This window comes from Hylobates moloch, unplaced genomic scaffold (genome assembly GCF_009828535.3).
Source record: "Hylobates moloch isolate HMO894 unplaced genomic scaffold, HMol_V3 SCAFFOLD_20, whole genome shotgun sequence".
NCBI lineage: Eukaryota > Metazoa > Chordata > Mammalia > Primates > Hylobatidae > Hylobates > Hylobates moloch.
This window is the reverse complement of record NW_026652295.1, coordinates 4,695,354-4,713,009: the sequence shown is the minus strand read 5'-3', so window position 1 is coordinate 4,713,009 and position 17,656 is coordinate 4,695,354. Positions and strand designations below refer to the sequence as shown.

Below are 17,656 nucleotides of genomic sequence, written 5' to 3'. Positions count from 1 at the left end.
CGGCTCAAAAAGCAGAAGGAGAAAGCTTCCCTGTCCCCAAGGACCTGCCTATGCTCGTAGACGAGAAGTCCCTTGATAAGTAGGGTCTGAACCCACATGATCAACTGTTAGCTTTGCGAACCTGTGCCAGTGGCTGTGTGTCACTAGCCCAGGGTGATTCAGAAGCCCCATGAGGCAGCCATCTTGCCTGGATCTCTGGAATGTACACATTTGCTGAGATGACAAAGATGAAGCTGGCAGAACCCCTGTGGATATTCATTATTACGAACAAAAGAACAGCCAACAGGAGCTGTGCCACGGGCATACCCTGAGTTGACAGATGCCTCCCCGCTTATTCTAGTGTTTGCCAGTTGTTACAAAGTGATCTAGAGAAAAACTGGAACTTGATGGAGAAAGCAATGACTTATGATTCAGCCGGCTTTCTTTGAGAGTTTACCAAAAATCTATGCACGGTGGCTCAGCTCACCTCTGAGAACAATCGGATCTTCACTTTTCAATCTTTCTGCAGCCCTTATTAGTGCCGCAGGGAACCATGGATGAAAATTGCTTCTCGTGTTGATATCCATGTGGGGAATAGGATGGATGCAGTTGCTTTTGCTCAAGGGCAGAGTTTTGACTCCAAAGACCCTGAAGAGAACCCAGAAGGAAAACTCTCAGAGGTTAACGGGCTGTATTCTTTACCTGGGGGATCGTTGACACCACAGCAGTAAAAGCAAAGTCAGTGTCGTGTTGTCTTGAAATTAGATGACAAGAATAACTGACACCAATAGAGCTGGAACTGCACTTGGAACCTGAGTAGCCGGTCTCAGGCAAACCACACCTGTGCTGACCACAGCGTGGCCCGTGTTAATCACGAGGCATTCTGGCTGTACCTCCACAGGGATGCAAGACTTCCAGTGACAGGCTGGTTCTGCAAGAAAATACCTGCCTAGAAATGGCCCACTTTCTCTTCCTAATAAAGTGATAAGCGTTCTTAGTCCAATGGTACTAAATAGAAACCTTTTTCTTCCATCAGCCAGAAAGGTACTTTATTTACTTTGTTTGGGAGTGTCAGTTAAATATTGTTGAAACATTTCACTAGAACTTCCTGTCAATTACCTAGTGAATTCATGTGACTTCATCGGTCTTGAATACAGAGACCGTTTAACAATACAATTGGTTCTAGTCTTAAAGGAGCGTTTCATTTACGTGCACATGTGTGATATGCACAGCACATGTAGGATGTATGATCAAGGACTACAATGCTGAGGCTAACAGTCTTGTCAAGAGTTGCCAAATACACTCTTCCATTCATATTTCAAGCATGTAATGTGTTTAAAATTATTAATTTCCCAAGTTTTAGCATACATTAAGATACTTAAAATATAACCAACACTTCCTTGTGGTTCTATATAAATAGCTTATCCAAAGTAGAGAAAGTGTAGCTCAGTAGCTGAAACTACTGAAAATATAAAACATTTCTTTAAAAAAAAAATCAGGCCAGGTGCAATGGCTCACACCTTTAATCACGTGCAGGTATGCTGTCTTCTCCGCGTGTGTATTTGCTTTATGAGTAGATGGTTAAGAGCAGTGGATCTGGGTCAGATTGACCCGGGTTCAAATCCAAGCTCAGGCTCTTATTTCCCGGCACATGACTCAACCTTTCTGACCATCAATTTCTTCAACTATAAACTAGGAGTAATGTGCCAGGTGCAGTGACTCACACCTGTAATCCCAGCAACTCAGGAAGCCAAGGTGGGAGGATTGCTTGAGGCCAGGAGTTCAAGGTTAGCCTGGGCAACATAGCAAGCCCCCATCTCAAAAGAAAAGAAAAGAAATAAAAAATATGAAGATAATAGAGACATAATGTCATCTTGATAATTGACATAGGCTACAATGAACAACATTAGAGTCAAAATTGGTTCTATCCCAGCACTTTAGGAGGCCAAGGCAAGAGGATCACTTGAGCACAGTAATTTAAGATCAGCTTAGGCAATATAGTGAGGCCTCATTGCTACAAAACACAGATAGATAGATGATAGATAGATAGATAGATACATAGATACATAGATTTTTTTTTTTTAATTAGCCGAGTGTGGTGGCACGTGCTATAGTGGTCCCAGCTACTCGGGAGGCTGAGCTAGTAAGATCGCTTGAGCCCAGGAGGTGGAAGTTGCAGTGAGCCTAGATCATGCCTCTGCACTCAGCCTGGATAACAAGGTGAGACCCTGTCTTTAAAAAAAAAAAAAAAAAATTACATAAGTCTATACCTTCAACTAGCCCCTTCAAATCCAAGGGAAACATGAGTCTGCAAAGCACATGCACTGCCCAGATTGTAGCCCCCACTGGTACAAGAAGAGAGAGAAGAAAGCCGTGACCCACCTACCCTCAGAACCTCTGAGAGATGCGCTTATGCCACCAGTCAGTGTGGACAATGGCTGTCACCCACCAAGCAGGTCACTGTGAGCAGCAGTGTGGGGGTGGGAGGGGGGAAGTGACTACAAATATGGGAAAAGTCCTCTTGGCAACCAGGTGTGAAGAATAGGTGTTCCTCCAGCCCACCCCCCAGCTGAGAGTTAGGATCGAGGAAAGTGGCATCACATCCTGTGAGTACCTAACCAAGTGAAAGCAGCCATTCCCCTCAGCAAGGGAGAGACACAGTTGGCAAGTGAGGATACCAGGGGTTCTGCCCGCCATGGCACTGATGGGTGCTTGCCTCGGGTGATATAAGATGAGGCGCGTGGACGTGTACCTCCCTCACTCCGTTCCGGCCGCCCTGCCTCAGATGGGCCGTTCGCAGCATGCGTTGTTTCCAGCTTTTGACTATGACAGATAATGCCACTGTCAATATTGTATGTGTCTCCTGGTGCTCGTGTGTACACACTCCTGTACCTAAGTGGAATTTCTGATCATGGGGTGGCTCTGGTTCAGGAGATACTGCCAAACAGGTTTGCATAGGGACAGGCCCACTCCGAGGGTATGTGTAAATGGCTTTGCTCATGAGAACGGCAGTGATGTGAAGCGGGGATCTCTGGGCCAAGCCTAGGCTGAGAAGCAGCTCTCTGCTGTGGGCAGCCTGCATCCGAAGGCCGCCTGGCCCTACACCACTCCCGAGCAGAGCAGAGCCACGTGCCTGCTGGCCCTGCCCTACCAGACACTCACAGTGCCAACCCTGGGGAGGCTGAGGGTCCATCTGAATGAAGAAAATGCCATTTCCTTACATGTGTGGAGCTGGCTGGGTTTGGAATGAAGCAGGATGTGTAAGCGCAGAGACTATCTGTAGATGTAGGCGTGGAGTTGTCCGTATAAATTAAGGTCCAAGCTGGGTGCAGTGGTGCACCCCTGTAGTCCCAGCCACTCCGGAGGCCAAGGCAGGAGGACCACCTGACCCAGGAGTTCAAGGCCAGCCTGGGCAACGTAGCAAGATCCTATCTCTAAAAAGAATTTTTTTTGTTTAAAAACACACACAAAACAAAAAGAACAGACACCAAACAGGAGGCCCCTCAAGAGTAGCTGCTTTAGATCGGGCGGATAATCTCTGAAGAGGCTGTTGTAAGGAAAGGCAGTGTACGTAAGTGAGATTAGTGTATGTACAGCACGTGTATGATGTCATAACAATGTGCATCCTTAATACACATCTGCGGTGGTTTGAATATTTGTCTCCTTCATTGCTCATGTTGAAACTGAATCCCAAAGTGGCAGTATTGAGAGAAGGGGCCTTTAAGAGGTGATTGGGTCATGCAGGCTCTGCCATCATGAGTAGATTAATCCATTAATATATTAATTTATTGGTCGGGTACAGTGGCTCATGCCTCTAATCCCAGTACTTTAGAAGGCTGAGGCAGGAGGATTCCTTGAGCTCAGGAATTAGAGACCAGCCTGGACAACATAGTGAGATACCGTCTCTACAGAAAATCAACAAAAATGATCCAGGTGTGGTGGCTTATGCCTGTAGTCCCAGCTACTTAGGAGGCTGAGGCTGGAGGCTGGAGGATCACTTTAGCTCGTCACTTTAGCTGCCATGAGCCATGATCATGCCACTGCACTCCAGCCTGGGTGACAGAACAAGACCCTGTCTCAAACATATAGATATATTAGACTGGTGGCTTTCTAAGAAGAGGGAGAGAAACCTGAACAAGCCTGCTCAGCCCCCTCACCATGTGATGCTCTGCATCACCTCAGAACTCTGCAGAGTCTCCACCAGCAAGAAGGCCCTCGCCACATGCAGCTCCTTCACCTTGGACTCCTCCGTCTCCATAACTATAAGACATGAATTCCCTTTCTTTATAAATTATCCAGTTCCAAGTATTATGTTATAAGCAACAGAAAACAAACTAAGAGCATCCCACCATGTGGACAAGAAGCAAATGGATACTTTCTGCCCAGGTAACAAAAACAGTTTGTCTGGTTAGCGCACTCAGGGCTACTATCATTTGTTCTCCGAACTGGAAGATTCAGTTATGCTTCCTACACTCAGCTGGAGCCAGACAGTGTTTATCCTCAGGATAAAATCAGCAAAAACCAAACTGGCAGAGGACAGAGGGAAAAGAGAAAGATGTTGAGACCAACGGCTTGCTTGGCACTTCACAACTAACTTCCCTCAGTGCTCACAACAATCTATATTAGGCAGGAGTTACCGCCCCTATTTTGCAAGCATGAAAACTCACTCTCACTATTTTAAGGGTTTTATCTGAAAGCACTTGGCTAGCCAGGGCTGAGCTGGTGGCAACTGCAGGCCTGGCTGTCCTAGAGCCAGTGCCTCATCCCCACATACGCCACCTCCCCCATAGCTAAGGGTACTTCTTCACCAATGCTTTATACACTTCTCAGTGGTAGGGTTGGATTTTTGTGTTTGTTTTTTTGAAACAGTCTTGCTCTGTCACCAGACTGGAGTGCAGTGGCATGATCATAACTCACTGCAGCCTCTACCTCCCAGGCTCAAGCAATCCTCCTACCTCAGCCTCCCAAGTAGCTGGGACTACAGGTGTGCGCCACTACACCCAGCTAATTTTTAAATTTTTTGTAGATATAGGGTCTCACTACGTTGTCCTGGCTGGTCTCAAACTCCTGGCCTCAAGCAATCCTCCCACCTCAGTTTCCCAAAGTGCTGAGATTACAGGCATGAGCTACTGCACCCACCTAGTGGTAGTTTTTTTTGTTTAATTTTTATTATTGTAGCCCTTATTGTGAAATGGTTTAAAACTCACAAGAAATTGCAGAAATAGCACAGAGGTCCCATATCCCCTTCCCGCAGCTTTCCACAATGAAAATGTCTTCCGTAATCATAGTACATTGTCAAAATCAGGAAGTCTATTTTGGCATAATACTCAGGGTTTGTTTTGTTTTGTTTCGTTTTGTTTTTTGTTTTTTTTTTGGGGATGGAGACTCACTCTGTCACCCAGGCTGTAGTGCAGTTGTGCGATCTCGGCTCACTGCAACCTCCACCTCCTGGGCTTAAGCGATTCTCCTGCCTCAGCCTCCCGAATAGCTGGGACGACAGGGGTGAGCCACCACGCCTGGCTAATTTTTGTATTTTTAGTAGAGATGAGGTTTCACCATGTTGGCCAGGCTGGCCTCGAACTCCTGACTTCAAATGACCTACCTGCCTCGGCCTTCCAAAGTGCTGGGATTATAGGCGTGAGCCACCGCGTCCAGCCAATACTCAGGGTTTTTAACCTCAGCAATGAGGTTTTTTAAATTAAGTTTATCCTAAAGCTGTCTCCTTACATATTTTAAGTTTGGCCTAAAGGTTTTTCTGTACATAGTGAACTGTAACCTAACTGGATATGTAAACAGACTGTAACCTACATTTGTGCCAATCATTGAGTTTCAGCCAATCACAGGCAGCCAGCTGTCGAAATCAGCTTTAAATAAGGCAATAAGCTGTAACCAATCCGGTTGTTTCTGTACCTCACTTCCATTTTCTGTACGTCACTTGCCTTTTTCTGTTCATTAATCTTCTTCCACCACGTGGTTGCACTGGAAGCCTCTCTGAATCTATTCTAGTTCGCAGGCTGCCTGACTCATGAATAGTTCTTCGCTTGGTTAAAGTCTGTTAAATTTCATTTGTCTAAGATTTTCCCTTTAACAGGTTTAGGTCAAATAATTCTTTATTATGAGGATCTGTTTAGCAGCAACCAGGGGCTCTACCACTAGATGCCAGAATCACACCCTGTCCCCGATTGTGAGCACCAAAAAATGTTTGTAGACATAATGATCACTTTTATTTTAAGTCTTTAATTGATATATAATAGTTGTACATATTGGGGGTACATGTGCTATTTTGATACCTGTATATGTGTGATGATCATATCAGGGTAACTGGGCTATCTGTCATCTCAAACAGTTATCTTGGTGTTGAAAACATTACAAATTTTCTCTTCTGGCTACTTTTAAATACACAGTAAATTACTGTGAACTATACTTTCCCTCCAGTACTAACGAATATTAAACATATTCCTTCTATCTAACTGTATATGTGTACCCATTCACCAACTCCTCTTCATCCCCCTTCCCCTTCAGTGATCCCTTTTAAAGTACCACATTGCTTACATTCTGTATTCAAAGCAGGGCTTTGGTTCCACAATTTGTAGGTGTAATACATACAGAAACATAACCATACAGTTATGCAGCAAACAAAAAGTACAAGAAAATCCTCAGAACTGAACAGACATTTTCAAGCCACAAGGATAGAATTACCCTGTTTAAAAACCAAGGAGACATCTGAAGGCTGGGCTTGGACTGCAATAGTTCTCAGTGTAAATAAACACTGCCAAAACCACATTCACAGAACTCTGTTAGTCATCCCTAATATTCCACCAGGCACGCTGCTCAAGCAAATGTTTTGTCTAATTTGTTGTTCTGTTTTGTTAAGAAACAGGATCTCACTCTATCATCCAGGCTGGAGTCCAGTGGTGCCATCCTAGTTCACTGCAGCCTCAAACTCCTTGGCTCAAGCGATCCTCCCACCTAAGTCTCCTGAGTAGCTTGGACTACAGGTGTGTGCCATCACGCCTGGCTAATTTTTTTAAAATTTTTATAGAGATGAGTTCTTGCTTTGTTCTCCAGGCTTGGCTTGAACTCCTGGCCTCAAATGAACCTCCTGCCTCAGCCTCCCAAAGTGCTGGGGTTACAGGCATGAGCCACTGCACCTAGCCTCAAGCAAATCTTAAAAACAGAGGTAAATGAGGTTTTTTTCTTTCACATTACTAGAAGGAACTGTATAAAATTCCACGTAACCACATTAAAATACTCCGTCCACAATAGTGGCTCATTCTTGCCACTGCTGTGTAGCTGATAAAGGAGCACTCAGCCCTGTCTGGTTTCAGTTAAGTCAGACACTTTGGCCCAAGTCCCAAGAACCACCCCAGTTGGGGTTGGGGGCCTCATCAGGCCCACTGGCAAGTCAGGAGCCTGTACAGGCAGCATCCCTAGAAAACTCAGGGACTCCAGACACACACCTGGCCAGGCTACATTGCATTTTCAGACCCTGAAGAAATGACTTGGACATTTCAGTGATATTACAATGGTGGTCGATGGACTATTACTCACAAGGAAGCCATTGCACATGAAATTGGGTCTCCCTTGCCCTACAATCCCAAACCTCTGCTATCACATAATGGTTAATGGACCACAGGCATCCACCACTGCCTCTCATGCGTGTGTCTGCAGAGAATGGGGCCGAATTATTATAGAAACCCTTGGATCTAACAAATCTAACCAGATAGTACAGACTCCTTTTAAAAAGTTTTTTTGTAAAGTGACAAATTATAGCTGGATATACCAGACTCATTTTGTAAGATTTTCTGAACCAACTGGACATGGCAGTCTAAAGTGGAGGCTCAGAAAACTCTGCCTTTGACTTTGAAGCAGCCATCCGGGCACTTCTGCCCAGGCCAGAGTCTGCAGAGGCCAGGGAGGACAAGCCACAGCCTGGGCTTGGTGCCCCAAGGCAGGCGTTCCATCCCCCTCCACTGTCACATGCTCTAGATAGTGGTGGGTCATGCCAGGCAGGGACAGCCCCTGGCCTCATAACTTAATATTTTTACAATACATCTCAAAGGCATCGTTTCCTCTGCCAGAAAAAAAGAAAAAAACGTCTTCCAGGGCTCATTGCACCAATACATAAATTCATCTTTAGTTACTTTGGTAAACAGCACAATCCAAAATAACTCAGGATTCTGGTTACAAAAGCAACATCTAGTTCAGGTGGGGTTTTTTGGGAGGGGTTGTGGGTGGGGGACTCACAGACCTTTCTAAATGTGTACTAAGTTATTTTATTTCCAAAGAACATATTGTGTGTTTCATTGTTAACACTTGTCTGCAATTTAATATCCAAGTATATTCACCGATCTCGTGGGGACCTTCACAGCCAGTTAGATCTATGCTTTTACAATCCTAATGCAGCAAATAGAAACTTACTAATCTTAGGTTCTACACCTAATGGTGATCCGAGCGTCACAGGGGCTCTGGGTTTGCTGGTTGAAAAATGCAATTAAAAAAAAAAATGCCTGAAGTCTGTGCACATAAACATGACTGCTGCTTCACCAGACTGAAAGGAACGCAAACAGAATGCCTCAACCTACTTACAGTGGTTCTGAACATAAACTCACTGCGTTTTTTTTGAGACGGAGTCTCCCTCTGTCGCCCAGGCCAGAGTGCAGTGGCACGATCTCGGCTCACTGCAACCTCCGCTTCCCGGGTTCAAGGGATTGTTCTGCCTCAGCCTCCCTGGTAGCTGGGACTACAGGTGTGCACCACCACGCCCAGCTAATTTTTTTTTTCGTGTTTTTAGTAGAGACGGAGTTTCACCATATTGGCCAAGCTGTTCTCGAACTCCTGACCTCATGATCCGCCCGCCTCAGCCTCCCAAAGTGCTGGGATTACAGGCGTGAGCCACCACACCCAGCCATTTTTTAAAAATAATGTAAAACCTATGGGAAGAAAAATTTTCTGCGAAATAGTGAGCTCTTTTCACCTACTAAAGGTTTAAAAAGGTGCTGCCTCACCTGCACCAGAACAACCTCCTGCTGACAAGGGTTCTTTATCCAAAGCTGTCAAGGGAGGAGCTGAAACCGCACATCCTCAGAGAGCACAGCGAGGCGATCCCTTTAAGGGCTGTTAGTTTCCCAGGAACATAAAATTCTCATCTGCCAGAGTGGACGCTTCCTCAACCTGACCCAAGAGTAGCTACTTGTAGAAAAACCATCTGCAGGATGTGTTCATGAAATTTTCAACTTAAAGATGAAATGCTTCAAGCTTAGTTCACGAAATCTGTCTGCCCCACTCCTAATTCATCCAGATTTTCAGACTGAATTTCCTATTTCCAGCTATGTTAGGATGCTGTTGACTCTGTGGGAAATGACCTCAAGTAACAAGTTTCAAAGAACAGGACTTGACCAATGACAACGATGGGAATGGGAGGAGTAACTACAATGGGAGAAATTATACCAGCCCAATTTCCTTAAATGTCATATAAGTCACTTGAAAATGGCTTTGCCTTACCAGAAAAGTTTGCGTATGTATATGTGTGGTTTGTATAAATGTGGAGTTTCTGGTTGAACTTGCTCTGAACTCATGACTTACTTAAATAGTCTTTTACTATTCCCTTGATCTCACCTGTTTGATTCCTCTAGTACCCAACTCAGCAGGAAAATCTCACCAGCAAATCTTAAAAGGAAGCCCTCGATCTTTGCCATCTCAAACATCTTCATTTAGCTGACATGTGCCTCTGTTCTTTCCAAAATTTTCCTGTTCACAGTCAACCAAAGTCAAAGAACTAAATTCACAAAAAGCAAATGCAGTGTCTACCAAAAAGATTCAAAAGAGTTGAAATCTGAATGCACCTGAAGTCACGGTATTTAGCACTCTGACAATCAGACCTTGAAGGATTTAAGAATCAGTGACCGCTGCGTTCTGATGTCACCTCCCTGATCAGCTAAAGGGAGTCCAAAGAGGAACACAACAGATCACAGGGTGGAAGGTGTCTATTTTGTGGTCTAGAAGCAAAAAACAGTGTGTCCCAGGTTTCCAAGCACCTGCCCACTTACACACAAGACAGCCAGGACCACTCTATAGGAGGGGAGGCCCGGACACTGCAATGAGCCCGGGTTGTCAGCTGTTCCCAGCCCCTCGCCTTAGTGACTTCAGGCAGCACATCCCTGATTCCAGGAGTCCATCGGGTCCCGGCATCTTGGTGACCGGCTGGACAAACGCTGGACTGCAAATAGCTCACGATCCGTGTTGCCAGTTAAGTTTCCAAAGTCACAGCATATTCTTTTAATCTACAAACCTGGGTCCTATGGTGTGAGCCAAAAATGCACGTTTGGTTCAGTTCCATGATGCCATTAAAAAAAAAAAAATCACATTTCCTCCCTAGGGCTGTTCCTTACTCTCCTGATAAAGAACACATGGCACCAATCACTCTGCCCCACAAGGCTCCAAGCCACAGTGCTCCAAAGAAACACACAACTGAGTCGGGGAATGAAAGATCTCAGCCTACTAAAATAGAAAGCGTTGTGCTGGAAAGCTGAACTATGGAAACCTGTGAAATGATGTATGAAGAGTCCAGCACTAATGCTCCTAAAATGAACTGAGCAGGAAGGCTGTGGGCGCGCTCCTTGTGGACAGGCTCAAGAGCCGCAGAGTTCCAGGGAAGCCCTCACCCCCCGGGGTCAAGGCAGAAGAAAGGACGCTGCGTGAGGGGACGGTCAGAACGGAAAGCCCACCGCACACCTGAGAGGAGAAAATCCCCTGCCCCTACAGCTGAGGTTGGCGGATAACAGCAACTACCCCCATTCCCAGTTGCTCCTGAAAGGCTGCCTGAGCCGTGGCTCTTGCTGCCCTGGACAGAGACTTCCGGTGTCCCCAGAGCTCAGTGGGCTTCCGGAGTCCACCGTACACTTCCTGGAGCAGGATCCTACCCTCCCTAGTTAAGTCTTGGAATCGGCTGACCACCTTGCTTCATAAACCGGAAGGTTCCCAGGGAGAAGACTGTTTCATACAAACTGCCACATTCTCAGCCCATGCTTCTGGAGCTCTGGAGAGGGACACATTTCGTCCAACATTCCCTCACCCAGTGATCCATGGACACACTTGCCAAGAAGGAAGAAGCTAGACTCCCTCTCTGTGGAGGTCATTAACTCAGCTGAGAACTTCGTTTTTATCACTAGTGCTAGGGAACGTGTTAAAGTTACTGCATTTTTAAGGAGAACGACCTTCACTTCCTCAAGTTGAAGCAAATATTGCTGCAAAAAAGCACTGACTGCATTGCAGGAATTTTGTGGTGTGGTGTGTGGGGTGTGTGTGTGTGTGTGTGTGTTCCTTTGAGGAAATACACTCTTAAATACTTCCTCACTCTGATCGTATTGCCCTTTCCTTTGAAATAACTTCAAAAACAAAGAAAACCTATTTTTATTACCTTTACATTTCACTACATAATGTTTGCTATTAGTCTACAATGAGAAGTTGGCACTTTTATAAAATAAAATTGACATTCAAAAGATTGCCAGTGCTAATGCTTTGGAAAGGCTACACGCATTGGTGAAATACTGGGCTGTTTAAAATATTTTACCAAATTATGAATATTTGACGCGCTAGTCTGAGACTGGGAGGAGAGCAAAACTAGGTTTCCTTTCCTAGCAGCCACACTGGATGCTCATTATATTATGAAATAATTCCTTTTCAGATGAATCATTTGAACTTTAAAATATAGTTTTGAAAATCAATAATGGTGTTATGACAGAATAGAAAGTCTTCTGTACATACCACTAAAAATCTGTTTCTCTTGTTTGAGTCTAGATTTAATGGGTTACCATTTTAAAGGATACTAGACAAGATGATCTCTGAGCTCATTATATTGGGCTCCTCATTTAATTTTAAGTAATTCAAAACAATCCAAAATGTTGCTTTATTGCCCCATAAACAAGCATTTTCAAACAATGTTATAGCATATGTATACTGTCAATATCTTAAAAATTAATGTATTTAAAAATATATAGGAAAAATACGGTTATGCAATAATGTACTTTTAAGAAATGGTATACCAGACCAAGATTACCTGATGATGCATCAGAAGGCTTGATTGCTTTTATATTTAGTAACAGAAAAATTGCTTCATTTTATCATTTATTTTTAGTCATAAAGTTTTTATAAGCATAAATGAATTAAGTATTCATTACTTCATCGATGTGACCATTGACCATTTTTAAAAGTCTAAATTGTAATATGTTAACTCCTGATGGCTTGCTGTCAATAAATTATTTTTTTCCTATGATCAGTTTACTTTGGGAAACACTGCCATAGTCAAAGGGATATCTCCAACCCAAAGTTCAAACTGATACTTCTATTGTGTAAAGATGCCACATTCTGAAGCACAGAAATATCTGACAGTTTTGTAGTTTGAAGTTAATTCAAACAGGTGCTATATTTCATTTGCACTGATGTGTTATTATTTTTTTAGGTGAAAGAAGGCAACAGGTAGATTCCCCTATCTGACACAATAATAACTGCACTTTTCACATTTTCCTGTTTATTCTAAACAAGCTTACTGAGAGTCATATAAAGTTTTACCTTTACCCAAAGGGGGTTATTTCAAGTGGCAAAAGCTCACTAAAGTCTAAATGCTTTATTAACTATAATTCTCAGCATATAATGTTTAAAAAACACTACTTCTCTAGAGCAGGGGTTGGCAAGCCTTCTGTAAAAGGGCTAGACGTAAATATTTTACACTTTGCCATCTGGTCTCTGCTGTGTCTACTCCACTCTGCTGCGGTAGCATGGAAGCAGCACAGAGAAGACAGAAACGAGTGTGCATGGCTGTGTTCCAGTAAAACCTGATTTGTGAACACTGAAATATGTATTTTATATAATTCTCATGTGCCACCAAATAGTACTTTCTTTTGAATTTTTTTCAACAATTTAAAAATGTAAGGCCAGGTGAGGTGGCTCACGCCTATTATCCTAGCACTTTGGGAGGCCTAGGCGGGTGGATCACCTGAGGTCAGGAGTTCAAGACTAGCCTGGCCAACATGGTGAAACCCTGTCTCTACCAAAAATACAAAAATTAGCCAGGTGTGGTGGCAGATGCCTGTAATCCCAGCTACTCCGGAGGCTGAGGCAGGAGAACCGCTTGAATCTGGGAGGCAGAGGTTGCAATGAGCCAAGATCGCACCATTGCACTCCAGCCTGGACGACAAGAGTGAAACTCCATCTCGAAAATAATAATAATAAAAAAATTAAATTAAAAATAAAAATGTAAAAACTATTCTTAGGTCACAGGCCCTACAAGAATAAGCTATGTGCCAAATTTGGCCCATGGGCCAAATGTATGTATGTCCAGCCCTGTTCTATCAAGCAACAGTGAAACTGTCCCTCCTTAGAGACTACCATTCCTAAAACCACTGATTGTACTCGCCATGTGCTGGAAAATGGGAAGACTAAAAAAAAGGAAATCACTAAGGCAGAGTCAAGGGGTGACAGACCTTACTCGGGATGCCCTCCTGCCCACCCATGCACAGAGGGCCACATCATCTTGGCATCCACAGCCAGCACAGCGACCAAGGCCGTCCATACCCCACCCCACGGGCCTGCAAAGGTGGCCATCTGCGTCTGCGCAGCACTGACTCCCTGGGCATGCTTCCTCTTCCATCAAGTCGCCACTCCCCACTGTGGCTCTGAGGGGAACAGAAAGCCACCTTCCCATCCCCCATCCCCTGCGCTCGCAGTCCAGCGACTAAAAGGGCCCAGCTTCTCTGACTGCTAATGGCCCGGCAGGTCTCATAACAGTGCGCTCTGTCTACACAAAGGGCGCTGGGGCGTGCGTGCCCGGCTCTGGCAGATCACAGCCAAGGCCTGCCCGAGGACTGGCATTTCAATTCACCAAACGTCTTAATTCGGAGGGGGACAGAACACTTTCTACAGAACATTTTAAAGCACATGGGAAGTTTGGGCCCTTTCGCAGTAGAGAGGAAGGAATGACGGGGAGGAATTTGTAGGCTGTTGTTTAACGATTGTTAAAGTGCGCACATCATCAGCTGACAAAGATCGGCGGACTGCCAATGTCTCCCCAAACGCACGAAAGCCAAAATTCAGAGTACAGCGTAAAAGGGGGTGCAGTGGCCTTTACTTTTATAAAGGACATTTGTACACGATGTCGCACAATAAACAACGTCAAGTCTGGGCAAACATTTCCCACATCTCAGCCAAAAGAAAAGAATGGCCTGGCCCAGCCCCGACCGGGTTTTCTCTGAGAAATAGGTTGGGGTGTAGAAGTCCCACGCGTGCACCTACAGTCCGTGGCACCTTCCTCTGGTGCACGGTGGCAGGACGCTTTGTTCTTTCCCTAGGGGTCTCCAGCAAGCCGTAAGGGCTAAAATATGATATTTACAGTTAAAAACCAATCCCAAGGCCTTACAACCATATGGGCCCATGGAGTTGGGAGCCTTTTTCTTGGAGGCAGCTGCTCCGGGCCTTGGAAGTTGCTTCCTATTCTGACGCAGGCTGGGAATTCTAGAGGCCTTGTAGGAAGGTCAAACGGACGAGAAGACTGAGGTCAGAGGCTTTCGGAGCATTGTCCGGGCTCTCTAAGCTCACTCATTTGTCTGCTGGGGTGCGAGTGGACGGTTCAACGGCTCCCTCCTTTTCCTCCACGCGCCCCTCACGCCGGATTCGCCATGCTCAGCAAAGCGTCCCGGCAAGTCCCTTGAGGCGGCAGCCCGAGCTCCACGTGCTAATCAACCCCGCCCCACCGCTCTTCGAAACTCTCCAGGCTCAGAGCGCGTCCGCAGGGCGCGCGTAGCGCAGCGTGTAGTTGGCGCCCGCGTTGTTGTCCCAGTACTCGCCCTGCGCGCAGCGGTAGCAGACAGCGAAGTGGACCGCGACGCCGCGCGCCTCGGCTTCCTCTTCGTCCTCAGGCTGCAGGCCCGGGGGCAGGCACAGCGAGAAGTGGAAGCACTCGGCGCCTGGCTCTTTCTTGGCATCCCCGGACTCTGGCTCGGAGGCCCCGGACTGTGCCTCTGGCTGCCTTGGCTCCAGCGGCTCGGGCTGCAGCTCAGCCGGCACGTCCAGGAAGGAACGCCACTCGGTAAAGGTGTAGCGCACGGTCACGGCCCTGGGCCCAGGGCAGCTGAGCACCCGGCCGGAGCCCTTCACCTCCGCGCCCCAGGCCGTCGAGCACTGCACGCGCTCCAGGCACACGCGCTGCCGCTGCAGGCGCTCGGCCGCGGCGCTCGGCCCCGGGAGCTGGAAGAGCGGCCGGAGCCGGGAAGGCGGCGCTGAGAGGGGCGCGGCCACTGCCGCCGCGGCCAGCAGCCCCCCGAGCTGCTCCAGGTCCTCGGCACGCATAGGGAAGCTTCGGAGGCGCGAGAGCACGGCGGGCGGCACCTGCGGCTCCTCCGCCTCGCTGAAGTGCTTCACGCTGGCCAGGCTCAGCCCCAGCGTGTCCGCGAACTGCACCCGCTTCTTGCACTTGGCGCAGCAGCCGCCCGGGCCGAGCGGCGCGTCCTCCGCCCCCTCGCCGCCCAGGGCCACCGCCTGTTGCTGCTGCTGCTGCAGGAACTTGGCCGCCTGCAGGATGGGGTCGGCGGGCAAGGAAAAGGAGCGCGCGCGGCAGCGGCGGCGGCATTCCAGCAGCTCCCCCTGCTCCCGGGGGGCGGCCTCTTCCTTCGGGGACAAGGGCCTATCCCCTAGCTGAGCGTCAGGACTCGGGGTCTCCGAAGTGCCACCGCCGTCGCCGCCACCCTGCACACAGAGGACCACCGGGGCGGGCAGCTCCTCGGCCGGCGGGGTCTCTCGGAAGGGCGCTGGTCCCTGCGCCTCCAAACTTAGCCGCGCCCCCATCGGCTCCATGACGCCGTTCGCCCCTGGACTTGCTCGGGCCGAACTGGGCCCCTCTGGAGACTTAGCTCACTCCTCGGGCCGTGGAAGGAGCGCAGGGCTGCAGTTCAGGCTCGCCCTCCCCGAGGCGAGTCGCCTCAGGCTCGACAAGACAACGCAGTTCCACTTTGGAGCCTCCGGCTTTTAGCTGCGGCTGCCCAGGGCGAAGTGGGAGGAGGATGCGGGCCTGGGGCCGGCTCCGGGGTCACGCCGCCTCCCGGTTGAACCTGCCCGCGACGGGGGAGGGCCGGGGGCGGGGAGGCGCGGCCGCTGAGACACCTGGAAGCCGTGTTCCCGAGTGCTCGGGTGGAATGTGGGGGGCGACTTTCTGTCGTTCGCGGGCTCCCTGCAGCCCTCACCCGCACCCCCGGCGGGACTCGCGTCTGTTCCGCCTCCTGAGTGCCTCGAAGTGGGGGTGCAGAGCTCGCGCTCAACCTTCAGAGACCCCCACGTGGACAAAGTCTTCCTGCCCACGAACTTGGCCTGACGGCTCTGCCCCCCAGAGGGTCACTGAGCGCCCTCCTCTGGGCTGTCTCACGGGCCTGGGGAGTCCCCGGTGCAGCGCGCAATCGGGGAAAACTTGCCTACGCAGAGGCTGGAAGGAGGCCCATTCCGCGCCGCCGGAGAGCGGGGAGCGCATCCCTTCCCTTCTGCTCCTGCCTTCCCCAAACTTCAGGGCGCCCCGGGTTCCAATCCCACTCGGAAGCCTGACTCGGTCAGGCGCGCTCCGCTCTGCTCTTCCGAAAGCCGGGAGGCAGGAGCCGCCGCCCCCATCTGCCCAGTGGCGGCGCGGGGTGGGCTGCGGCCAGACTGGGGCGGGGACCGTGTGGGGACGCGCCGGGGAGCGGCCATGGCCCGCTGCCGAGAACGGCCGGAGGCCATTCGCGCCAGGCCCGGGAGCACGTCCCGCCTCTCCCCCTGTCCCGCCCGCCGCCCCCGCGAGTCCGGGCCCAGGGCTCCCGCAGGGAGGGCGGAGAGGGAGCCCCGTGGGGCCGGCGCCCACGCCGCACGCACCACCTCCCACTGCGACCAGACGCCAGCGCCCCACGCACCCTCCCCGCCCACCGGGAGTGGAGGCCTGGCCCGCGCCGGACCGCGCTGTCACCGCCCTGCTGCTCCGGCCTTGCCAGGGGCCAAGGCCCGAACCTGAGGCCCAGGAGGGGTGGGGGAGCGCGTCGTGGTACCTAGGGACTGGGGAACTTCCAAAAGTGGTGTTTTTCTTGTTTTGGTTTTAAGGCCACCCTGAGGGCCATCTAAGTCAGTGATTCTTCTTCAGCATGCATAGACGTCACTCGGGGGCTTGTTGGCACATTACGGGGCCCCACTCCCAGAGTTTCCTTCTGTCTAACTTTTTCGAGATAGGGATCTTGCAGTGCTGCCCAGGTTGGTCTCAAATTTCCGGCCTCAAGCAGTCCTCCCGCCTCGGCCTCTAAGGTAGCTGGGATTACAGGCGTGCCCCACTGCTCCCAGCTCCCTAGCGTTTGTGACTCAGTGGGCTTGGGCTGGGGCCTGGAAGTATTTCTAACAAGGGGATGCTGATGCTGGGCTCTGGGGACCGTATTTAAACCTATGTGGATGTGTATTCAGTTACTTAGATGGAAAGTTGGGGATTCTAGAAACAACTACTAATTAAGAAATGTAATTAATTGAGGCTTCATAACTAAAACATGTCATGGTTTGGCAGAACTGAAAGGGGCCAGGGCTTTAGCCATGTTGGCAGAGGGCAGGTAAAAGAGATGGTGAGTGGAGGGTGAGGAGCGTGTTAAGAGCTAACATTGATTGATTGAGCACCTACAGGATGTCC

General features: G+C 48.8%; 1 protein-coding gene across 1 annotated transcript; it reads right to left on the bottom strand.

Moving 5' to 3' along the window:
- Positions 1-11,828: 11,828 nt before the first annotated feature.
- Positions 11,829-15,954, bottom strand: PPP1R3G (protein phosphatase 1 regulatory subunit 3G). The gene has a single exon (XM_032141497.2). The coding sequence runs from the start codon at positions 15,823-15,825 to the stop codon at positions 14,749-14,751; it is 1,077 nt and encodes a 358-aa protein (XP_031997388.1). The 5' UTR covers positions 15,826-15,954; the 3' UTR covers positions 11,829-14,748.
- Positions 15,955-17,656: the final 1,702 nt, after the last annotated feature.

Coding starts and splice junctions, on each gene's coding strand:
- PPP1R3G (XM_032141497.2), bottom strand. CDS start 15,825: ATGGAGCCGATGGGGGCGCGGCTAAGTTTGGAGGCGCAGGGACCAGCG.